The sequence below is a fragment of the Doryrhamphus excisus genome, chromosome 23 (genome assembly GCF_030265055.1).
Source record: "Doryrhamphus excisus isolate RoL2022-K1 chromosome 23, RoL_Dexc_1.0, whole genome shotgun sequence".
Taxonomy (NCBI): domain Eukaryota; kingdom Metazoa; phylum Chordata; class Actinopteri; order Syngnathiformes; family Syngnathidae; genus Doryrhamphus; species Doryrhamphus excisus.
Window position 1 is genome coordinate 10,971,384 of NC_080488.1, and position 26,601 is coordinate 10,997,984.

Sequence of the window (26,601 nt, forward strand, 5' to 3'; positions counted from 1 at the left end):
GATTACATGTTCAAGTGTTGAAATCTTGTGCAGCCCATATACCAAACTTTTTTTGTGCACTTTCAATTATTATTATGCATGCTTTCATGTGGAGAGGTGAGCCACACAGGCGTTTTATTTGGTTGTGCTGTGCTGTTTACTTAGCCATGACAGGTTTGTTGCAGCAGTGCTTGTGTGTACACTCTTTGTTGCAGTCTGATTAAAATCCCTATAGAGAGATTTATCATCTTTAGAGGGCAGAAAATACAAAATTACAAGCACATCAATTCTTCTGTTTGATCTTGTTCTCTGTGTCTCGGGCTTCTTTATCCTGCGAATCCATGCCTTTATTTACTCATCTCTCCCCAGGCCCACCATTTCTGTGATGTTGGGGGGTCATTTGTCTCCATGTTATAGCTGTCCTATTGCCTGCTTGTCCTGTGTGACTCCTTCAAACTCTGCTTCTCATTATCAGCCCAATGCTTCCACTTCTGAATGGTATTTGTGGGATTCGTTTTTTTCCGTGCATTGGTGCTTACTGTGCATTTCCCTTCAAGGACATTTTGAGTTATTTTGTAATTGTTAGTGCATGTCAGATGGTCCTGTGTCTGTTTTTTTTATCTTAATACAAAGACATATACATATACATTCATATCATATACGTACATATATACATGCACATTATTTTCTATGGTGCTTATCCTCACAAGGGTCGTGGGGGTATGCTGGAGCCTATCCCCGCTGTCTTTGGGTGAGAGGCGGGCTACACCCTGGACTGGTCACCAGCCAATCACAGGGCACACATAGACAGACAACCATTCACACTCACATTCATACCTATGGACAATTTGGAGTCACCAATTCACACACCAACATGGATGTTTTTGGAACGTGGGGGGAAACCAGAGTATCTAGTACCCACGTACGGGGAGAGCATGCAAACTCCACACAGAGATGTTTCCGGTCCCCTGACTGTGTGGCCTACATACTAACCACTCGACCACCGTGCGGCCATGTTCATAGTTATTTGTATCAAAATCGTTTGAGATTTTGCAATGGAAAAGTGGGGGAGTGTTTTTGTTCATCTAGTGTCTGGGATGAGACAGTTTCACCATGATTCTGGTCTTGGCAAAGAAATGCTATCTTTACAAGTTTGAAGGGAATTGATTAGCAATTGGGGACAGCAGAGGCTTGAAAAGACCACGCTTGTAATTATCTAACATTTCAACTCAGCTATTCAGGATTCTTGTGTTAGATGCTTCTTTTTCTTTCCATTATATATATTTTTAAACCACTAAGGTTATTACTTTGTCAAAGGAAGACAAGTGTTGATGCGTTCATGGAGGTATATGAAAGAAAAGTACAAACGTGAGTGGAGGAGACCTGAAAATCACATACTGAGTTGAACACTTATCGTGTCAAATGAGCAGGGTCCAAGTGAATGAATGAATGAGAACTGCAAACAATACAACTTGAAAGAAACCTATTTGGTTTGCTGTACAATGGCCCTCATACATATATACAATATATATACATTTTTTGATTATTTGATGTGTTACTCTAATGTGACAATGCATTCGTTAGTCACAAAAAAAATTGAATACTGATGGTGTGCCAAAAAATAAAGCAGGAGACCTTCATTAAAAAGTTAAAAAGTTGTATTTAATTATACTGCCTATGCAGCAGTCTGATCTAGTTTTACCATTCCAAAGGGAGTTGTGCTTGAACAATGATGTAAATAACAAACCACACAGACCCCTGCTAGCCAAATCGGTGCATTGGCGTGTCTCGATGCTTCACAAAAGAGCAAGAGAAAGTCATAACCTTCTCTCACTCTTTGGTACCTTGCCAAATCCCTTATTGTAGCATCTGAGTCTGTTTTTTCACTCGTTTCAAACAGTAAAATGACTGTGATGACTGTAAGTATTCTTTTTTTTTTGTATTTGGACTTGTACTTTAGTGTGGTGCAGTTAAAAAAAAAAAAGCAAAAATGTGAATTTCTGAACCGCATCAATACTTAGACGACGCACTCAACCTCCCACTCCTCAAAATCCAGCTTCAGTCCCCCTTTTTGCTTTTTAAATTAGGTATTACACACATCCTCCACTGCTCCCACAGTTCAGCCATCCATGCATTTAGCTCAGAGAACCCAAAGATTTCAATGATACCAGCCTGGCACAGAATTATGCCCACAATCAGCTGCTTGGAACATGTAGCTGCATCAATATGCCGCATACTGCATACTTTAGCAAAAAATATTCCACCATCAATATAGATCGAAGAGAAAATAATTTCTCCCCCTTTTTGTCTCGTATACTCTCCCATCAGGTGAATGTGCCAATCTTTGTTTTCAATGTAGTTAAATTCAACAGTGTGAGAATGCTCCAATGTCCCGTTTGGGATAGAAAACATCTGGTAAATGGTCACATTTTGCTTTCAAAGCTGATCAAGGCTATACCTGACGTGTGCCTCAGCCTACGTGTGTATATGTGTGTGTGCGCAAACCTTGGCACGCCCCTGCCCCCCAGTGCGCCTCCCAAAGTCCTGTCTCTGAAGAGCTATGACCATTAAGCAGCTGTTCACTGCTAAAGCTGCACACACACACAAAAATGAGAGAACAGGGAGAATGCAAATGAGTCTTCGTATGCGCCAAAACTTCTCCGGAGGGATACACTGCTTGGGTCCGAAGCATGGAGAATTGAATATCTGTTATGGCATGTGCACTGCTGTTGCAGCTAGGTCAGAATTCCTATAATTTAGAGCGGAGAAGCTCCTCCGGAGTATCAGTTGGGATCTTCTGGTAAATACATTTTCTTTGGAAGTGAAAAGCAGAGGCAAGCATCTAATGCATCGTTTATATATTCGTATCAACTCTTCTGAAGCATGTTTGATAACTCTCTTATCGTAATATACAACAATTTTGCACACATATTTTTACTGACGGTGTGGACGATACTCTTTTTCTGTAGTTGTCCATGGTTACTAGACCCAGTCTTGAAGGTCAGAGGAGGACAAGCAGTTATTGTTTTTTCCCGTCTTTCAAAAGCAAGCAATTTCTCTGTTGATAAACAGAGGTTTTTATTATATGGGTCGAGTCTATAAAATCAATCACTAAACAACTATTTCAGAGGGGGAAAAGTGTGTGTTATTTGGAGAGTGTGGTTTTCAAGCTCAATTGTGTTGGGCTGATCTGAATTAATTCAGTGTTTCTCTCTCCTCGCAGAAATGTGATTATTATACGGAGTCAGCTTGCTGGTAATGAGAATATATGGTGAAATGTATGAAACTATTGAGGTTATTCTTTTCAGCGCCCTAGTTTGTTTTTCCTCAACTCAGGCTTTATATAAAGCCAACATCAGTCATCCTTTGCCATTCTGGTGAAACAAGTATGTGATTTTTGTGTTATTTTAATGCATGCACACGGGGCTTGTGGGTGTAGTGCTTGTGCCCCCTCCCTAATCAGAGCTTAACCTTATTAATCACATGAGTGTGCTGAGGGTGGCCCTGGTGACACTCTCACACAGGCTTGTATAGACACTCACGGGCATGCACAGGCAGAGGCATGTCACTCTGTTATTAGTTAATAGCTCATTAGCACAAGGTGATTAATTACTTTGGCTGGGGTGTGGGGAGGATGAAGCAGGGAAGGAAAAGGACTTTGTAGACAACCAGGGAGAAAAGTTCTGAAGGGTGGCGGTGGCTTCCTCTACAATGCTTTCACCTCTATTGATTGTGCATTTTGAACACCACTGTACGGGCCGTGCAAGAGTGTGTGTATGTGTGTGTGTGTTCTTTAGATACATAGGAGGAGGCATTTTGCTTTGCTGTGTTTATTCCTCTCTCACGGGGATCAGCTGTAAAGGTTAACTAGTCTTTTCTTAAGCTTTCAGCCTCATGACAAATGACCATGTTCAACCCAGGGGGGCACCTTACAGCACACCTTCCCTTTTCCTCTCCCTCCCTCACTCGCTCGCTCTTCTCCTCCATGTTTCATTTCAGGAGGCAGGTGAAGAGAAATAAGAGAGCTGAGAGGACGAGGGGAAAGAGAAAATCATATAAAGTGTCATATTATATACTGTATGCATATGTGAATATATATGAGGGCTGTCAAAGTCAGCACGTTAATGACACATTAGCTGCAGTTTCCTTTTAATGTTTTTGATGCACGATTAACGTGTGCTCCTCCTGTTTATCCCTCGGCCAAAACTGTAGTTGAGTATTTTGATTGGTAAAGTTACCTTTGGCTCTTGCAGCAAGACCAAAGTTATTTGTATCTACTGACGCTGAGTTTGAATTATCACAGAAAACATCGCCTGCCAGAGACCGGAGCAGTGCAGGTATTGTTTTCATTGTTTAATACAGTGGTACCTTGGCATAAGAGTTTCCCAACTATGTGTCCCGCATAGCATTAGCATTTGAGAGCAAATATAAGCTGCAAGAAAAAAGGTGGAAAATACATCAAAATACATCCAAAATGCATCAGTCTGTGCATGAAAGGTAAATGGTGCTTTCGCACAAAGTAGGACAAATCGCTGATCGCATTAAACATTCAACAGCTGGGGAATTCTAACTAAAAGTTGTAATATCAATATTGTAATCAAATAAAATTCCCTGTAATATAATAATTAATATATATATTTAATTCTATTGGCTCCAGGCTTATTCTAAAAATAAAACATGTTATTCATGTTCTATATTATTATTCTATATTATATTACACTAATTTGATGATAGATACTTGTACTTATGCACAAAAACATACCTAAACTGGCCCAAAAATCAAGGTACCTGTTGGTTTCCTGCACTATTGCATCCCTAATGCGTACAGAAACGCGGTACCATAATGGCACCGTTGCCACACATGAATCCTAATTAGACTGAAAAAAAAAACATCATGTTAACAACTTGATCAATCGATTTGCAACCCTTGCATGTCGGATAAAGTAGGAAACAGTTACAGTTGACAGCAGTCTAACATCGCCAGAATTGTGTGTCAGTAATCAATTTCTGCACAACTTGTGCAGAACCCTACTTTTACAGCATCCATAAGTGGGATCTTATGCACATTGACAACATTTATAAATTCTATGTGATAAAATAATGGAACAATAATCGAATATAATAGTATCCATGCATCATACTATATTATTGTGCACTATAATATAATGTTTGTATAACAATAGCATCATAATATAATATATTGCATTTTTCATGAAAAATGTGATGTGTGACATAATGTATAAGAACCATTTGCTTTAAGTGCAGAAGGTTGAACAAAAGTAGGTGTGGGGGGGCTTAATTGTAGTCTACATGGCAACGAGCATAGAAGGTTATGTGCTGGTAGAATGATGCTTGATGGCAATGATGAATACGCTGCTAGAAAAAGGAATTCTATCACTCTGCATTCACATGCATGCACTTATGCAGGGCTCATGAGAGTGGATGTGCACATGTGTGTATGATAGAGTATTACAAGGTGTTGTCAAGAAAGCAATTTGTTTCTGTCTCGGATGAGTTTTTCATCATGACAAATTGATGTAAACCTCATCTAAAAATCCAGCACCTTCCCCTATGCCCCCACCGTGTCTACCTGGGTGCCACTTTATTAGGATGAAGTCATACCTGCAGCCCCCCCAACACACACACACACACACACCTTCTGCACCCCGCCAGTGGCCCCGCCTCTGCTGTAAATCTAGTCTCGACACCTGTGTATGCAAGTGTGTATATCAAAAGGGAAGAACTGGATGTGTGCACAGCAGTCCTGATCCCCGCATATGTATGGGTGAACATGCACGTACGTGCTGACACATACAAGCCACCTATATGCACGGCAGGGTGCTGCAGAGGATGATGTCTGACGATGGCACATGAAGAGGTTGAAAATGAGGCTAACAATGGTCCTCAGCAGCCGTGGCACAGATGCTGGTGTTGGACTCTTTCAACTTTTCACATTGCTCTCACACACGCACACACTTTTACTTGGATGAGTTATTCCTCATATATAGACTTGCTGTTCAAAGTGGGTGACTATTGTTCTCTCTGTGTCTTCAATCACTGTCCTCATAAAGGTCTGTGTCATTCTTCTTCATACTCATGGTTCATTATCCACAAAGCACTGACAAACTGACATGCACTGTAGTATGTGCTATTTTGGGTTTTGCAGAGGATTATGCAAGTTAGCCTGAATGCATAATGTCTGAATAAGTGTTGAGTCAGATGTAATGCTCAATATGCTATTACATTACATTTGATTATAATTATGATAATGAGCAAGAGGTTACAAGAGCATGTTGGTTGAAATGGAGCAATGTGTCTGCCCTCTGCTGGGCAGCACGAAGACCTCCACATAGTGGTAGCATGAAGTGGTACATCCTAAAACTGTTAAGGTCACATTACATTGCGATGATGTTGTTTGATTGTTTTTTTTTTATGTTTTTCTAGTGGTTGCTTTGTCTGACACTTTGTGTTTTGGATGTAGGTACATCCTGCCAAGTGAAATCAGAAATAATTCTGGATTTATCTCTGCAAAGTCCTCTGCCCTCCTACCTGTTTGATGGTTTTGTTTCCTTGATGTCTCAACAGGATTGATCTTCTCCTTCTGTCACGTTTTCTGCCACGTCATGTTTGCTTAGCCTTCTATGGTATGACTTATGTCATCCATTTAATTCACCCATATCCTCATAATCACCTCATCCTCACCCTTCTCCAAAAGACTACATTCCTCTATTGTTTTGGTGTCTCATCCCTAACTCCATCCATTCGGCTCACTCGTTGGCTCTCACAATCATGCTTCCTCCCTCTGCATCTCACTACATCGGAGAGAAAGGAAGAGAGAGAGAGTGTGGGAGAGAGGGAGGTGGGAGTCTGTGTGGGATGAGTCTGCTCTCAGTCTCAGCCGTGGCCAGATGGAGGATGGAACCACAGCCACATCTCTTCTTTTCTTCTGCTTCGCCTGCCACTGCTATCTCTTTTTCACTCCCAGTGTCTCCTCATGCATCCAGTCCCCCCATGCCTGCCTTGACCTTGGTATGTGTGAGGGATTGAGCATAAGACGGAGTAAGGACAAGGAGTAAAGGGGGTAGACAAAAAGACTGGGATGGCAGCACAGAGCTCCGTGCTCATCGTTTTTGCCTGAAGCGTGTTGGTGTGCGGCGTCTGTCTCTGCAGTGCAACAGCTACACGTGTGCTTTAGTGTCTCGGTCCACACTGCTTGAGTGTGTGCTTATTGAGAGATCCTCTTCCATATCTCACGCTTCGGCGCTCAGCAAGTGGACTGTACTTCTCAAAGCTTGGCTTGAAACCGACAAAGAAGAAAGACAATAGAAGAACTGCTAAAGGACAGACTGTCTTCAGGAGGAACTTTGACAGTGCAGGAAAACAGGGTACAACAAACACCGAGAAAGAGGAAAAGGGCGCTCCAAAGGGAGCAGAGAGCAGAGAAGTGGAGGAAAAGGACATAAGGGTACAGAGGGTTAATCAGAAAGCGATACAAGTGCAGAGCGATGCATCACTCAGGCAACACAGGAAGAACAAAGACCCTCTCTCACGAGACAGGTAAGATCCACGGACACTTGTCACTATACAGTAGTCTCATGCTATTGTGCTGTGGGGTCTCAGGAACAATAGAGCATGGATGTCACTTGACCAATGTGCTGCTGTGCAAACCTCAAGTCATCTCAACTGGGATGAACTATTGCTTCCCTGTTTGAGCGTGTGAGTGTGCATTATGTGTGTGTGTGCTACATGGCGGGGATCAAACGGCATACATTAGAACTGAACTTGGCTTTGATGTGCGCTCTAAGTTCTGATTGACATCTGTGAATGTCAGTGTGTGTGTGTCTGTGGTCAATAATTTGAAGTCGTCTGTGGGTTGTGTGTGTGTGTGCGTGCACTTTTGTGCCCCCCAGCTTTCTGGTGATCACCTTCAAGTTGGTGGTAATTATAGTGAGTGACAAGTAGCTGATGGCAAGAAAAGCATGGCGCTGCTTTCACATGAATGTATAATGCATGCATGTGTGAACCTCAATATATGCAAGGTTACTTATTTTAATTTGCCTTTTTTAATTCAACACCGCTAAAATAATTGGTCAACATAATGTGGATTTCTTTGGAAAGCTGCAAGTGACTCCTGGGTGCAAAGTCTGGGCGCAGGTAACCTTTGGTGTCTGTGTGGGTATTTTTGTTCCGAATGGTGATCAACTGCATTGTTGGCGTGAGCTGAACTGAACTCTTCTGAATAATCAAATGATTGTCTCGGACACTCACAGCATGGCACAGACCCTCTCAGCAGCTCTAACACACCAGCCTGCTTCCTATCCGGCAAACATTATGAATAAAAGCCTCTCTCACATACACATAATTGATAAATGTGCCTTTATAATTGTCTCTCCAACAGGACATGATTGGCATGGTAGACCAAGGAATTAGCCTGTGGTTTCCATAGTGACTAATTAGGCGGGTTCTGACTGGGCACTCTGTGACGACAGACGACTGATCAGTGGTTCACTTCCTGATTTGCTGAGTGGGTGGTCCTCATGGCTCGCAAGATGCCCCCGTCTACACTGGTTACCTCACACATATCCAAATGTCACCAATGTATTAGGTAAATTAAATTACGCTCATGCTCCCGTTTAAATTTAGTGTAAATCAAGACAGATGGATAGACCACCCCTGTTCATGATGATAAACAAATCAGACATGTATGCTACTGAAGCTGGATGAGTAGATGTGCGCGGGCCACGAGAGAGAGAAATAGGTGTGATTGGGTCCATCTGTGACAGGAAAAAAAGGAAAGAAAGAGTGTGTGTGACACAGACGGCGCTCCATCTGCGGACACCTGCCCTTCCTCCAGGTTGCCGTCCCCTTGTTGCCAGACAAGGCCAACAAGATCTGTGCATGATGCCTAGGTGTGTGTTTGTGTGTGTTTGCAAAGAATGCATGGGGTTTAATTTGGCTTGAACTTAAACATTAGCGTTGTCGTTTTACTTTGGCATAAAAGTGCTTCAGTTTATTACTGCAATTTAAACAATTAAAATGTGGTACTTCATTTGGAATCCCATTTAAAGTAGTAATTCAGTAAACAAATTGCTAGACCTCCACATAAAAAAAAAAAAATCAAATTGATGATAGGAGGGAGAGGACTTCCATCCAGTTGTCCACCCTGCCCTTTCCTCTCTCTCAGCCAGGCACCAGCTCCACCTAATGGCTTCTGAAGGTATTGTGACTATACGCGCACACACATCCGGTATGTGTGTGTGTGTGTCTGAGACACTTGTTTGAAGTAAATCATGCCGACACAATGTGTTTTTTAACAATATCATACAGGTCAGTTGCCACTAAGATAATGTATGTACTTTTTGAAAAATCATGCGTCTATCAGGGAACACCCGCTTGGATGGAGAGCAAAGTAATGCTCAAGGGTAGGAAACACACAGTAGCAAAAAAAAAAAAAACTGGAAGGCGCGGATGTCGCAGCTAACCAAATAAGCATTTGCAGAGCCAATAAAGTTTTCTGTTCCAAGGCGAGACACACATAGGCCTAAACACACACAAGCACAGTATCATGATGGGGCCATGAGTCGTTAAAAGGTGAAGCTGACTCGAAAGTGAGCAGCCACAGTCATCGGCAAAGGCCACTCTCTTGTACTCTTCTCCCTTTGCCTCTCTTTACTCCGTCCATCTGTCTCTGTCTGCTCCACTCCCTCTCCGTCTGTGTTTCTACCTACTTTGGCCTCTTTAGTGACTCGGCTTTCCTTTCCACCAAATGCTCTTCTCCGTCTTCCTCCATTCCTCCATCCCAGCTTATCATTTTCTTTTTAATTTAACTTTCTTTACTGCATTTTACTTGAGGAAAATTAGCACCGCACCCCCACCGCCCATCCCTATGCTTTCACTTGAGCTGACGTGTGAGGTTGATTCGTCCTCAATCACAGTGAAAGCATTTGTTCCTCTCCACCGCTGGAGATAGATTATGTATTTCACTCCTTTTCCTCTTGTTGGCTTTTTTTCCACCCCTTTCATCACACATTTTGTCCTCCCCACTCAAGGTCAACTGGAAGATTGCTTTCAGCCCCCTGTGTCCTTCCGAGACGCACCACACTTTATTGTGTGCAGGCCTATCAGCACCTATGCGTTTGTCTACTATACATACAACCTGACAGCTGTGTGTGTGTGTGTGTGTGTGTGTGTGTGGGTGTGTGGGTGTATGCGCGTGCACAGTTGAAATCTTCATCATCATTTTTGCATGTCCAATCTGTCTGGTCTCTGATCGTGTGAGCATGTGGGAGGTTTTGCATCATGCTGATGAAAATGCAGTCATCCAGCAAATAAAAATGGCATTGATACGGTGAACACTGTTTGCATTAAAACAGCGTACTCACTTAACTCCATTATGGTCAGCCGTTATGTAGAATGCTGCATATTGTCTCCTCATATGCTCCTGTGATGCAGTTTCCATAGTTAATGTCTTTATTCTATCAGTGTGTGTGTGTTTGTGTTGTCCTATGGACGTGTGGTGGTTTTAATTTTCACAGTGGTGATTTGGGTGAGTAAAGGACTGGCAGACAAACTGATTTTTCTCAGTGTGTGTGTGTGTGTGTGTGTGTGTCCGTGTCCAGCGAGGTGGCCGATTTCATGCTTCACCACGCTGGCTGTTCATCCATGTGTGCCATCTGCATGTGGTGCCGCCATGTGTGTCACCTATCCCCTAACACATCCCACTCCCCCCATGCCTTGAAGCACCCCTCCATCAGTGACTGACACCATCTAATCATTTTCTTCACTCTCAACATGTGAATGCGAAGAGTCAAGCATTCACACTGTTACTAAAAAGCTACTAAAAAGCTACTAAAAAGCTCAACACTCAACATTTTAACAGCAGGTAATGGCCCTGCCATTTCTCAGTGCTTTCAAACTCAGTCAGCTAATAAGCAACTCATTCTAGATTAGGATGATTTTTTTTTCAACCAAGACACACATTTATGAAGAAATGTTGTCCTTTTTCAAAAGTTGACAAAAAAGCTGCAGCAATGATTTCATGGCATCAGAAAATTACAAAGAATTTGATGTCATCCTTTTGCCACAAGAGGGCACAGTGCCAAGATGTCAATGGATTGCTGAGCTGTGCAGGGTTAAATTTTTGTAGTAAGAAAATTATCAGCACTCCTGTTAACATGAAATAATCCTTAGTTAAACTCAAGTGGGCAAATTTGTATTGATGCATTACTAAAACATAGCAGAATAGCATTACAAAAAAAAAAATTGACGTTTCACACAAACCAGTGAATGGCGAAAATCTGCGAGTATTTGATACGCCCATAGATATGTCTATTTGGAACACGTGGCGTGGTGCTACCCCTTCAAACTCGATGCTAGCTTGACATGGATGTTGTCGTCATATTTCAGATAATTTGAAATAAAGATGGCTGTTGCGATTGTGACATTACATTTACCTCCAGAGCTCGTCTTTTCAAATGTCATAGGTCACTAGTGACAGAAGTTAACATGCTTAAATGCACAATGTAGTTTTAAGTCCTAAATATGCCTCACAAACTCATTACACACATTTAAAGTATGAAATGCATCGCGATAAAATAAATACAACTTTGGACAATAAAGCTGCAAATTTGTATTGGTGTCATGTTGTGCGTCACTTAAAGTTAGACACCTGCCACCATAACCCGTTTTTTTATGTTTACCGAGTAAAATAAGTGTGTGTTTATTTATATACTGTATGTACTGATTTTTTTGAGTCACACTACTAATATTGCGGATTCTTTTGTTACCATATGTGTTGTTGGAATTGTCAGAATAGAAATAGAATTGAGGCATATTTCCCACAAATTTTAGGTTGCAATTTTGCTCAGCATTCCCACACAAAAGAGAATCACAATTTTCAAAACTCAGAGATCAGTTATTTTAAGTAATTCCGACTACTTTGCACTGCACAGTACACAGACACCAATCATTTTTGTTCTCCTTTCAATGCATTCAAAGCAGGAAACCATCATATCCTCAATCACAGTAACAGTAACATGCAGTCTTATCTCATTTGTTAGCCATGCAACACTAACACCCCAAGTGATCGATCTATGCTTCGGCTAACTGTGTGACGGATGAAAGTGTCACAGTTACAGTCATGCCCAAGTGACAAATTGATCCCAGTCTTTGTGTTGGAAAGGAGTTTCTGTCTTAGAAGTGCCATTGTTCATCTATGTAGACATATTATACCTTCCGGGTTAAGAAATTGACTCATCACGACAATGTTTGTAAACTTGAAACACAACTAACCGTTGCACGTCCATTCTTCTTATTATCTAACATTCCCCTGCCATCATCGCCTCGCTGCTGCTTCTACCTTCACACCTTCTCAACACTTCCCTTCATCTTTAATATCCTTCTCCCTAAAGCACTGACTCCACACAGCTTCCTTAACTTTTCACCCCTTCTTTTGTTCTCTCTGTGGCATCTTCCCCCCTTCTCACTCTCACGAAGGCTCTCCTTCTTCGTGATTAACATTAAAAAGGAGGAGAGCCTTCCCGTCCCCAGCCCCAGACTGAATCACTCCACGCCGCCAGCTAGTGGTTCCCTCGTTGGCTGTCACTGCACCACACATGTGAGACCGATTCTAAGAGACAGGCTGAGGACAGCGGCTCAGATGGTAGAGAGTTGCATCACGGCAGCGTTACAAAGCCGTTCTCCCCCTTGATGTTGCTACCTCAAGGTAGTTTGCTGTTTTACTTTTGAAGCCACAAAATAGGGCATGAGGTTTTTTTTTCCTTCCAAGAGCACACACACATCGGAAATTTCAGGGGACATTGTCACAGCTACCGTATGTGGTTTGCTTTATTGTACCTAAAGCATTCCATCATCGCAGTTTTTAGAAACACACAGGCATTGCATATTACCAGGCCATGGCGGCTATGATATTATTTGATATCAATTCCAAAACTGTACCTTTTAAATGATGCCGGTTCTTACATGATGCTTGATTTGGTACTTTATGACATTTTGTGACAACACATTAGCAATTGAAATACTTGAATGATACATACGTATATATACCATATTTTTTGGACTATAAGTTGCTCAGGAGTGTAAGTCGCACAAGACCAAAAATGCATAATTAGGTATAAAAAAACAAGTCACACTAGAGTATAAGTCGCATTTTTTGCAGTAATTTATTTTCCAAACTACTTGACCAAAACAGACATCATATATAGACATCACATATAGACAAACAACCATTCAGACTCACATTCATACCTATGGACAATTTGGAGTAGCCAATTCACAGCTATTTTTTGAATGTGGGAGGAAACCGGAGTACCCGGAGAAAATCCACGCACGCACAGGGAGAATATGCAAACACCACACAGAGATGGCAAGTGGATATTTGAACCCAGGGGTCTTCCCGATTTCCTGACTGTGTGGCCAACATACCAAGTATGGCTATGCATCCCCACAGTAGGTATGTGGCTGTGACCTTGCTGAAAGAAAACTTTGTCATGATGTGCTTTGGGGTATGTGTTAAATTGGTCAGCCCCTATAGGTGAGATGGGCCAAAGGAGGTAGTGAAATGATTCCATCGATCATTTAAACAATGACGCACAGCACATTTATCTCGCACTGTGTGCCTGTTGGACTTGCTCCGTCTCCTTCTCCGTCTTTGTCTCACACATTGACACACATTGTGACTCTCAGCGTTTGTTTCACTAATGCATTCTGATGGATGTCTGAAAGTGTGTTGGTGTGTGTGCTCACACGCACACATTTGCTTTCAGCCCGATGCAGCAGTGATGGCACTGGCCAAATGCCAGCTCCATTTGCGTTGTGAAGCCTGGCCGTAGATTGCTATTGATCAACTATGGCCGCTATTCATAGGTTATTCAACAACACACGCACACATAGGAGAATATCACTGCAGAAAAATGAATCCCAAAATAAAATGGACCATAAATGCTGACATTTTTACTGTAAGTTTATGAAGTTGTTTATGAATAAATTAGAAAAGTTATAATGTGAGTTGTATAACTTTGCTGGGCGAGGGGTTTATTTCCCTCAGCATGATTTTTAACAGGTCAACTTACAGATTTGTGTTTTAGGCAAACCGAGTCTATGTTAGGACAGACCCCATATGTGCTTGTTAATTTAATAAAAACACTCACCCTCAGAGACCTCTCCTTTTTACCTCCTGGTCTTTTTATAACATCTTCAACCGTTTCCATCTCCTCTCCCCCCTCCCACCTCATTTCTTTTGCTCGCAAGAGAGCAGACACACATAATATAATATGTCTTAAGTTTCTTTTCTTGCCCCGATTTTATCTTAACTGAGCTTCCACCAGAGACCTTCTCAATAAAGCAATGAATGTAGATTCATGATAACCTTGCCCTTAATAACAACGTGGCGCAAATATACTCTTGTGCAACCCCTCTGTGTGTATGCGCGTGTATGCGTGCGTATGTGTGTGTATGTGTGCGTGCACGCATGTGTGTGCCAACATGATGAAGGGATTAGGGATATAGAGTAATGATGGGTGATCCAACAGGTATACCCTCACTTTTTTTATTGTATTGCGTTCTAGTAATTCAAATTTACAACATTACTCCTTCTTGTAAGTCGGTATCATATGGCTGAAGCATTATTAACATACGTACATTGTATATATGTTATGTAGATATACATATATATATATATTATTACATGTTATTAAATGTTATTATGTAATTAAGGAAATGAAGGCAGTACTACAGATAAGGTGGACAAGGATTGACACAAAGTTTCTCTCCTCCACAGGAGAGTAAAGACGAAGAGAAAATTGCAGCTCAACTATCAAGGCGAAATAGAAAAAAATGGTAGAGGATAATAAGTTTGTCCTTTTCAGATGTGCTAATGGCAACAAATCCTCCCTGCACGCTTTTCTATTTGTTTATTTGTGTCAGAAAAGCATTTGCTCTCTAACGCCGCTAATTGCACTCATGGCTGTTCAAGTATAGCAACAAATATTCAAATGTAATGAGTTGAGTCAATGCCATTTTACTGTTTCACTGTTGAAAATGTTTTTTTTTAAATTATTATTCCTATAATTCAATTTAGAGCAGCACACTGCTTCAAGTCCTCCACGGCCTTAGCTCACCAAGTTGCCTTAAACAAAAATAAGTGGGCAATGTGAGGAGGAGACAGTGTTTCTATTGAGAAGAGGGCACAGAATGACAGCACATATATAAGCTCAGCAGCTCGGGGGTGACGTTTGTTATCAACGATGACTTTTCAGAATGATTTCGGACACAGTATCAGTAATTATGCATGACATAAATATGAGGGGAAAATGTGATGTGACACTTGCAGCAACACTTTCATCGTAATCTGTCAGTGTTGTGGAATGAAAAAGAGACAGCAAAGGTAAATTGGAGGCATGGTATGGATACAAATGTATGCACACACCCAGTGAGTGAACCTTTGGCAGTGTTTCTCAAGTCTGTTTGAAGTAGGCTCTCTTGGGAGGCTATAGGACTGTTGCAGAGCTTCACCCGCTAAAACACACACAGTGGCTTGCAAAGGAAAATAGTTTGCAGATGGAAAACAGAAAACCGACAGTATGAAGAGTGCTTCCCCTCAGACAGACTCCCGTTCCTCTCATCCCATATCTTTGGTCTCTCGTTGCTCCCTGAGCAACAACTCGGAGACTCAGACATCAGGCCAAAGTTGTTTACAGATGTTCTTTCCCATCACATTCACACCGACCGTGAGATTGAAACTGCAACACGGCTACACTGCAAGCATATCACGGTACATCAACATCTGACGTGTCGTTTCATTGGAATAGCAGCCAGACGAGATGACTGGCTGTAAGAGTTTAGGCGACTGATTAAAGCCCCTTTTGGAAGAACACACAGCTATAGGTCTCTGACTGCACAGAACTATCTTGCTTTTGCTCCATGACCCAGTCAAGACTGCACATATTTAAAGCACCGCTTGTCGGTTTCAAGTCCGGTCAAACCAAATAATAGAAATAGTAGGAATAAGATGACCATTGAAATGTATGAAAACCAATGCAATTTTGATTTGCACCCTATCAATTTGGGAAATACAAAAATATTGACAAAAATTACATTTTATAGTGAATAATCATAGTTTTAGATTCAGAAATAAGATTACGAGTAGCAGGAGAGGAGGTCATCTTGGTACTTTGCTCTTTCTAGAATTCAGTAGTGTTTCTCACCTTCTTTATCAAATTGCTTTCTTTGGTTGTTTGTTCAGTAATGGCAAAAATATACAGAGTAGTCTACTTTGCTTGATTCCACAGAGTGATATATTACAGGGCGGAAGGATTACTGTACGAATTGGAGACAACATTTTCGTGAGGATAAGCGGCATAGAAAACGGATGGATGGATCATGCAGACAATGTGTTAGTATGTGTTTTTGTTTTTTCTGACATTCCTGCTATTTTACCAGAGCAGCTAATGAGATGTAGACAGAGAAAGATGACAGCCAGATTAGAAGAGTAGAACCACACAGACACTGAAGTGCAAGTGTAGAAGCACAGAGAGGCTGGATGCTGTGAGATGGAAAGCAGAATAGCGTCAAACGTTCTGTTATGATACTAGTTATCTACATTTTATCTGCCTGAGGCTTCTCCAAGTAGTGAAGTACTGTACATCTCAGCTTATTCCAGTCTCTAACTATGCCAGACAGCTCTCCTTGGCCACAACCACAGGACCACTTGCGCAATCTAATACAATACATGTTGTATGTACGCATTTCACAATGTGGTTATCTAGTGATTTGTATTTATAATATTTTCCTATATGAGGTTTTTAGAATATTCCAGACAACTCGCAGATACATCACTGCAAACTAAAACCTAGAACAAGTCAGTTTCTACCTTTTTCGGTTCTTTGGTAGTTAGCAGTCGAACATAGGTAAGTTTCAGGAAAATATCGGTTCCCAACAAAAACCAGGAGTAAAACAGCTTTTTTGTTTTTTGGCAGGCATGCAATAAAGTATGTGCTTGCTGCACTCCTCCATGATCGTCCACTTCCTCCTTGCTGTCGAGTGTGTTTTTACATGCACTAAATCCATGCCAAGCTCGTATCAAATGCACTATTGCCACCTTGTGGCTGTTTTTATGGCTTAAAACTGCTCTACATTTGACATTTGGTGTTTTGGCATCATCAACTCCTTTTGCCTCTTATGCAAAAAAAAAAACGGAAAATACATATAAATACGTCTTTGGGATTGGGAAATGAAAATGTATACTATACTACACTGCTCTACTCTTGTCACCCCCCCCGCCCCCCCAACACACACACCGTTTTCCTTTCTTCTGCTATTCTTTCACTCTTCTGTAGTTGTAGAGGCTTTTTTCCCCATCTCCACTTAGCTTTTAGTGCTCTTCTGTGCCCCACTCAAGGGGAATCCACCTCTTTCCAGACACTGACTTATTTTAGCAACACATGCCGGTCTATGGAGAGACCTCACTCTGCCGTAACGCTGTCTTTATGTATGTATGTTTTCAAGTGTGTGTGTGTGTAGTGCAGTTGTACGTGTTTCCACATTTGCTTACTGACGGGGACATGCACAGTCATCAGGACGACATAGTCGATGTCAATTTTAGTTGTCCTTTATTGTGCTCTTTTTTGGTTTTGGTCTAAGCGACAGGTAAATTATGTATGAGCGAGGGTATTGTCATTCTGCCTCAGCTCTTCCACCCGCCTCCTACATAAAAGGGACGAGGAAAATCAGGAAAAGTCTCTGAAGAAGGGCATGAAATACCAAACATTTCTGGTTTCTTCTGAAATTCAGGAGCCAAGGATATGTCCTTTGTAGATTGCAAGCTCTTTGTGTACATGGACTTTATGGAACTATGAATATATAATATTCTATTTTCATTATATTTTACTCCTCTGACATGGAAATCAATCAAACTTTCTTTCCCTGGTTCATCCTCCCTTGCTCCGTTTTCACTTCTCAGATCACCGGGTGGGGTCTGGCTTCCTGTGCAATGAGCCACGGAAAATGACCAGGAGAAACCATCGTCAGAGGCGTCACTGCAGGCCAAATGCCTTATTATGTTAGATTTACAAATTCCTATCATCCCCAGTTGAAAGAAAACGTGACCTACATAGCTATAGACCAGGAAAAAGAGACCAATGGCCCCATTCTGCTCTTCTCCTCTGCTACCTCTTTCTATCTCGTTTGCTCCCTTTCTCCCTCGTTTGGTCTGCTCTCGTTTATCTCCATCCTTTCCCCGACAGCAGCTTGGTGAGTTATCACCTCTCATTCAGATGAGAGGAGTGGCATACATAATGGTTCATTTTTTTCTTCACATCACTGTGTGCCTGCGTGCGCGTGCGCGTGCATGTGTGTTGTATGGTTGGCGGCGCTAAAATGGTATGGTCTGCAGAGTGGGGGTGGTTAGGTGGTCCAAGCAACCTGCTACTAGGTAAACACCATCTGTTCACACAAATCTCCCCCTTCCGACACTATGACCAGAATAGAGTGATCCAATCGCACCTCTCTAGTCACACATCTCCATGCCAGGTTCACACGGAGCAGTGTGTGTGTTACTGATAATAATGGATAATGGATGTTGCTGGCATGTACTGTAATTCACATTTTCGGGATTTTCAGGTATCACCTGTCTAGATTTTACAGAAAAAATATTTGCCTCAGCACACCATCTTTTTTTTTTTCCTATCCACCCTCCCACACCGTCTGCCCTCCCCCAGTCGACTTCTTCTGTCCGCCGGTCTCTGACTGTCAGTCTTCTTTCTCCATTTTTCCTCAATCTCTTTCACTCAGCCTGCAGTACAATGCAGTCAAATCAATCAATTTAGGTTTCTTGGCCGGAGCAGTGGTGTGGCAAGAAATTGACCTTTCTTTTCAACGTGCACGTGCGTGTGTGCGTGTTTTAGCAGAGGGAAGCAGTTCCAGATATGTGCCTCAGAGCTGATGGTGCTGTGCACTAAGGCACTGCCGGCGGCTAGCCACTAAGGATCACACACACACACACACACACTAAGGCACACACAAACACAGCTTTCCACCCTCAGCTATAGAGGATGAGTATATGGACTGTGGACACAGTATTAACAAGGCTCTGTGTCTTTTTATAGCTTTTATGTTAAGTAGCATGCTGTTGCAGGCTTCCCATTTTTGCCACACTGGCTATTGAGTGAGTGAGTTAGCCTGGGTTAAGTGGCTGTGCTTAAGGGCACAACAGCACTGCTGCGATCGCTGGCTGCCTGCGTCCCCACTTTGCAACCAGCTCTGCAAAACACAAGATAAAGGGCTCCTGAGAAGACACACATCACGGTGGAGAGGACGGCAGTGTGTGAGCAGGAGATGTTTTAAATGTTCTATTATGCTTTTGTTTGTTTTTTTTTAGTTTGTCAATTTGTATTTCTCTCATTTCCTCTCCCTTCACCCATGTATAGATTGTGCTGTTTATCTCTCTTTCTCATGCACACAAACACACATGGCATACCAGCATACCAGATGTGCAGTGACACTCCTCATCTATCCAGACGACGAGGGGTTTAATAGATATTTATGATCATAAGGAGACAAAGGCAGAATACTTTGATACTATTCTAAAATGTATGACTAATACACACACAGAAGTAAAAGACAAGGGTACAAGGGTATTTTTTTACGTGATCTGAGCAACATAGTAACTGGGCTGGACGCTACCCAAGGTTGGACTGTACTATGAGAAATAAACAAACAAAATAAAGTTGTAATTTGGAAATAAAGTTGGAAAAAAATGATGAATAAAGTAAAAATATGAGAATAAAGTGAATATATATATATATATACATGTATATATACACATATATGTGCGTGTTGGTCAACAAGTGACCCTTGCATTATTTTATTTTTCAGTATGTGGCCTTCGGTGGAAAAAGTTTGAGTATCATCACATAGTTTTTGCTTTGCATGCAAGGATCTATGGGTGTGTTCCAGAGCTGCAGGCAAGGTCATAAAAACATTAAAATGAGACGAAAGCTGCTATTACCTGAGGGCATTATTTTGAAAGCATAGTGTCTGTGCAAAAATTGAGAATGTGTTTCTCAGTATGGATGCTTGCTTAGACCTCCTACTATGTAGACTTGCTCTGTGTAGCCTCAGTTGAATCATCATAATGCATCGTGATTCCTCCACTCTTAACGCTCTCTAGAGATCTCCCCATGGAGAATTTCTTGGCCGACCCGATCTCCCCTCTCCTCCATCGCTATGTCTGTCCTCATGCCATCGTTCCACACTAAAACACCCCATAATTATTGTCTTTGCATTCTTCATGTATAATTTATCAGACGACAAAGCGGAGCTGCATGAAAATAAATCTGGAGGGAGCTTCTGTCTTTCCAAATCGCTTCTTCTTCCTATCGCCATCCATTTTATATGCTTATCCTCATTAGTGTTGCAGGGGTATGCTGGAGCCTATGCCACCTGACGTCGGGCGAGAGGCGGGGTACACCCTGGAATGGTCGCCAGCCAATTGCAGGGCACATATAGACAAACAATCAAACAATTCACACTCACATTCAATTTGGAGTGGACAGTCAACCTAACATGCATGTTATTGGAATGTGGGAGGAGACCGGAGTACCCGGAGAAAACCCACGCACTTTCCGATCTCCTGACTGTGTGGCCAAAACTTTGTCCTATCTCCTTTTCATAATTCCTGCTAGCTCTCACATGCTTATAGGAGTATTCGTGTCGTGTCCTTTTACACTTTTTTAATGCGTTCCGCAGACCAATTCCTCCCTGTCCATTTCACCAAGTTTTTGAGTGCTTTGCTTTCCCATCTTTGAAATACATGTGTTGGAAATTGGATAAATCGTGCGGAGGTGTTGCTGTTCTCACTCTGTATATGTTTTCGTTTCATCCTTCACTCTTTTGCTCCCTTATCCTCTTACTCCCCGGGAAGAGGGAGAGGAGAGGCGCAGAGTAATTGGATTCCCCCTAATAGCGAGGGTAATGTTGACAGTACATAAATCCTGCCACTGAAATAGCGCCTCGTTTATCTTCTGATTTTGCTTCATTGTTTTTCGGCGCCTGTTCCCCACCCTCATCTTCATCCTTCCCAGTTCCTTGTATATGCATTCCCTTCATCCCGCCATCTCCCAGCGGGTCTCATCAGGTAGCCTGATTGTCTAGATGGGCCGCGTATGGGACAATCCCTACATAAATTGGTTTTCAAAGCTTGTTTGCAGGTTGGTACATGTTGAAAGGAACTTTCTTATGTAATGGAATGTGTGAAGTCAAATGCCCCTAAAGTCATATCAAACTTTTGGGCGCATACCACATTTAACCAAGACAGCACAGCATCATATTATGCTTTTTGCAACATTTTTACGATCATCTACGTTAGCAATGAAACCTGTAGATGGTTTTATTTATATAACATGCTGAACCAATCAGTGTGTCCCAAGGGAATTCTTAACAGTGAACTTGTCTAGTAAAACAAAAGACAATAATTGTAAATAAACACAATAATCCAGAGAATGAAAATAATGAATAATAATAAAATAAAATAAAAACACAGGCCTGTCAATTTACCATCCAGCACAGATCTTAAAGCGCCAGAGTGTGAGGTTTGCTGACTGTCGCATATCCACACTAGCAGGGACTCTTACACCTGTCTGGACTTGCTTAGTTCTTTTCTGTCTGAGGTATTAAACATATTCATCAATAATTGACCAAGGGCATTGCGGTTGATCCTTGCACAGCTTTTTATAGCACCATTAGGGACCTTTTACACCAAGTCACACACACACAAATGTCCCACGTTTGATGCTCTTTCATGATCTCATTGACATATAAGTCCAGGTCAGGTCAACTAATCAATCACCTCCACGGCATTTGATTTGTTATGTCGTTGATTGTGTTCCTGCAGCTCTAGTCCTCTGATCTCCTCTAGTATATCAACATTACCATTGTGGGTCAGTGGCAAGACGGGAGCAGTGAGTGCTATAAGTTGAATATCACACACTGTGATCTCTTGTCTAGCTGCTGTTGTGGCCAATCCTGAAAGTGAAGCCAAAGCATCAAGGTCAACTTCTGCTCTTTCATCCTGCTTGTTTGCAAAACCTGTCAACCTCGGTATTCCAGAAAGATCACAGGCAGGAAAATGATGAAAGATTTTTATTTAGGTGTGCGGTCATGCTGTCGTTCAATGCCTTTCATATTTCTTCTAAAAGTGACTATACAGACTTCTCAGAGCCTGCAAATCACAGTGTTTTATTTTCACTTGCAGAGCAAAATGTTCTATTATTGTTGATCCCATGCACTGTCTGCTAATGCTCTTAACAACATTTCATTGGAATGTCAATCTGGGCAAGCCCATTTTGTGTTCTGTTTAACACTCACAATAACACTCAACAGCCCTCAGGCTACCTTAACCACACATCACCGTCTTATGATATAATAAGATTGTATCTGTCACAGACGCCCGGGTTAAGGATGGTGTGCTGGCAAGTGGATGAATCAGAGCTAACATAAATTCAAATGTAATGTTTTGGCATGTTGTTGCTCTCCAAATCTGAGACCTGCCATTCACCTAAACATTTTCCTTCTGGTGTGCACACACACTCCTACAGGAGCTATTCTTTTGTTTGGTGAGTCATCGTTTTTCAATTCCATTCATCTTCAGAAGGCTAAAATTTCCCCACCTCGTTGCTTGTGGCTCTAAACAAACACATGCAGCATTCTATTTGTGTTTTCTTCTCATGCCTCCCTTCTTCTTTTCTTCATCTGCTTGCTGCTCGTCTTCACATCAGTCAACCAAGTCAGCAGGCTGACAGACGAACGAGGCTCTGATGGACGCTCTCAGACTGTCAGCAAACATTTATTTACATGGTTCACAGTGAAATGGCTGTTTCTCCTCTTTGGCCTTTCTTCTTGGTTCTTTGGACCGTGGTGCTATCAGTAGTCAATGATGGCACAATGTAAAAGTTGTGACAATGTGTGTGGCCGTCTCTGAGAAGCTATATTAGACTGAAAATGCACTCTGCTGTCAGGCTAAATTTATCGGTGTAATATCAATAGCTAATAACAGTAAAAAAAAACAAAGATATACTATATATATATCCAACCCTCCTTGAGAGTATTTCCTCACAATGTGTCTTAAGGGGATGTCACCATTGTGGCATTATAAATGGTAATATCAGAAAATAGATAAACATTCATGTTAAAATAATGAAGCATAAACGATATCAGACTGTCCCGAGGCCGTGTCTTCACAAGCCCTCTTTACAGTTACTGCTGTTTCTTTATTTTTCAACCAACGTATGATTCCTCAAAGGTTTTGAAACAGGACCCAGTTCCTCAGTGAGGCAGCTTTGATTGTGAATTAATATTATTTCAACAAGTTTGATTTTGTCTACTATCTAGTAGTACAGAGTAAACAGACACAGCAGGCCTTTGGTTTGGCACACTGGTGTCCTGTGGGAGTTGCTCCATGAGCAAAGATGAAAATATGCACAGTCTGATTCAGAAGAAAGATGTCCTGCACCCTGCTTCTTCCTCTACTTTGTTTTAATCCCCTATTCCCTTACTTGTCTTTTTCTGGCATCTCCAGGGGTTTGAGAGGAGCGAGTTGGAGATCAGAATGGAGACTGGTTGAGTGTGAGCGTGTGGACTGTACAACTGTTGGAATTTAAGCATGCTGGAAGTGAGATAATGTGTTGGGATGGGATGTGCATTAGCTGCATCTGGTAGATACACCAGCAGGGGAATGCATGAAGAGGACAGAAAGCCAAATTTGGTCCCACATGACTTCCAAGTAATGATCAAACTACAGTGGGGTGCATTTTATGAGTGTTAGTATTTAGAGATTTATAGAAATGGGATGAAGGCAGAGAACAGGCAGTACTGGCCATATAGAGTCAATCTGTTCCTGGCTCCATTGTCAGTATTTTTTTTTTTTTTTAAAGCTGCATCGATGGGCTGGCTGTAGATGGCCCTTACTTGCACTTCCTGTTAGGAATTGTGCAGTTAATCCACTAGCCGGAGTTCCATCAAGCCCCTTCTGTTCTACTCGGATTCCCCGTGCATATCCACATGCATTGCTAGCGCCTTTAAACAACAGCCCAATAGGAAGCCTTCGTCCCCCCATTCGTTTTCCAGTTTTATTGCCTCTCATAAATGAAATTAGCATGGAAACTGTGCTGCACACAAGACAAATGCATTCAAAACTCAACGCGTTTTTAAAAGAAACTTTTAGGACAACATTTGTTAAATGGATCATCAGTAAATGAGGCGCTGCCTGTTAAATGAAGAATCGAATAATGTGCAGTTAACGATAAACAGAACCTCATCATCAGCCTGGTCTAATGATAGCCTAATTGAATTTTTTTCATGGGAAAGAATCGGAACGACGGTGTGTGCCACAGGCTACAATGCACTTTTGCATCTCCAATAAAAATAGCAGGCCATTTGGAAGTGTCATTTCCTCCAACTGTATGGATGTTGTCTCCAAGTGCTTGTTTTAGGTGGACTTTCACTGTAACACACACAGCTGCATTCATCATGAAGTGGAGCATTTTCTATTTTACGCTCCAGTTAAGACCTGATTAAATTCTTATACGCTCTTAAAAATTCTGACCTGGACTCGGATCAATGGAGTAACGGTAGGAGCCCATTTGATAAAGTGAATTTCTCAGTCACCATAGCATTAATGTGACCACAGCGGGCTTTGGAAAAGGCCACCAATAGTGCCTCCAGAGTGACACCAACTGAGGTTGACTTTGTCTCAAGGCGAGACGTGCCAGATGGGGGTTGTGGAGTAGTTAGCTAGATGGAAGGCGGAGGCCTTCAGGCAAAGAGCAGCCTTGTGACATTGAGGGGCACAAGTGGCCGCAGAGCTGACAAGATGAGAAGTGATATGCCCTCGCCATTTCTGTCAGTCACGCCACCTCATTAGAGACAGAGAAGAAGGAAGCGAAGCTATTTAGAGAGAGACGGAGAGAGAGGATTCTAGCCGTGTTATTCATCTTAGCGAGAAAGTTTTTTTTTTTTGTACTATTACAATCGCAGGAATTGGATCCACATCTGTCAAAGAAACTAGTTTAGTTTAAATTAACATTAAGTGTGTTGAGTGTTGCCGCAGAGGCATAGAATCAATGCATAGGCGAGCAGTAGAGTGAAAGTAGAGGAGGGTGGAGGGAAGAAGAGGGGGAGATAACATGAAGGCATAAAATATTAACCTCTGGCTAAACACCCAAGCTTAGCGGTGTGTGAAATCCCACGGTGGACAATGCTAATACATTTTTTCACAAGGGACATGATTGGTCCTTGTTGCAGCACCAAATGGGGAGAAACTCTCTTATGCGTTCATAATGGGATGTAATAGAAGAAAATCCCAACATCCATTTAAATAACACAGACAAAACAATTGAGAATAACGAAACGTGTGCTTATACACAGTCGCACACACAGCGTTTGCCTCTGAAGCTAAACAGTTGATTGATGGTCTAAGCTGTGAAGAAATGCGCTCCTTTATGTCTCTAAAGGTTTGTAATTGCTGCAGTGAAAGGATGCTCACTCGCCTGGAATATTGATCCTAATGGGATTACTATCCTCCACCAGAGAGAGGGTGATGGAGGGAAACTGATGGAGGAAGGATGAGGGAGGGATGGGTAGAGAGGGGTGAGCAGGATAGACAAAGGTAAAAATGTAGTTTGTCTTTACCTTATTTTATTGATTGTTTTGTTAACTCACCAGTCATCCGCTAACTACTTTCATATGGGAAGGATAAAGCATCACTCTTGGGGGATCACAGGGAATAGAAAGGACGGGAAAAAGGAAAGTTCTCTAGAGAGGAACCATAGTGGGATGAGGCAGTCCACATCCGTCACGGTCCCTCCAGAATAGTTGTTGTTGTTGTCAGTGTTGCTGCAGCTATATGGGTGCTGTGTCTATCCCAGCAGCTACAAACAAAATTGGGTTCAAGTAGAATGTGCATTCAAAGGGGGATATAAGGTGAAAAACTGTTTTCAAAGAGGGAGGGGGGTGATATAACTGCAGCTGTGCGTTAACTGAGATGCAGTGAGAGAAGTTGAAACAGAGAACAACCATAATAGCTTCTGGTGACCATATTATAATTGCGGAGAAAGTACAGCTCACTGCCTCTGATTATTCCCATCACTGTGTTCGGGTTTCACCCCGCCCTAATCGCCTCTCCGAATTAATCAGTGTGGAGCCATCAGCAAGTCGGTCCATCCGCCTGCCTGTGTGACTGCACTAACTCCATATGGGAGGCATGGCCATCAGTGTGTGGCCAGACTGTCCTCTGCAGCTATTGATACGTTATGATGAGCCCGAGTCACGCAGCGGGCATATGTGCGCGCCCCGGCTGACGGCCATGTGTGTTTTTATGTGTGTCAGTCTGTTTCGTTATGATAATGCCGGCCATTTGGATGTGTTGCGGCTCAGTCTGTGATCCTTTAGTTGGAGCACTCGCAAAAGTCATTTTATGAATAATTAGTAGGGAGCCTTTATGTCAGTTCTGTGCCTCTGTGGGAGTGTGTCTTTTGTGTCTTTTAATAAAGGAATGTGTGTATGGATGGATGAGTCATTGTTTGGGAGACTTTGAAAGTTTTTTTTTTCCCT

General features: G+C 42.0%; 1 protein-coding gene across 19 annotated transcripts in view; it reads left to right on the plus strand.

The window, feature by feature from the left end:
• tenm2a (teneurin transmembrane protein 2a) overlaps positions 1 to 26,601 on the plus strand; it is a 181,686-nt gene that overhangs the window by 73,351 nt on the left and 81,734 nt on the right. Inside the window, exon 1 of one of the 19 annotated variants that reach the window (XM_058063596.1) lies at positions 4,846 to 7,536. The exons of 17 other annotated variants lie outside the window; for them this stretch is intronic. In XM_058063596.1, coding sequence (XP_057919579.1) covers positions 7,485 to 7,536 — 52 coding nt within the window. In that variant the 5' untranslated portion in view covers positions 4,846 to 7,484. Of the gene's footprint in view, positions 1 to 4,845; positions 7,537 to 26,601 lie in introns of those variants that run through there. One more of the 19 variants, XM_058063597.1, reaches the window with a different exon arrangement.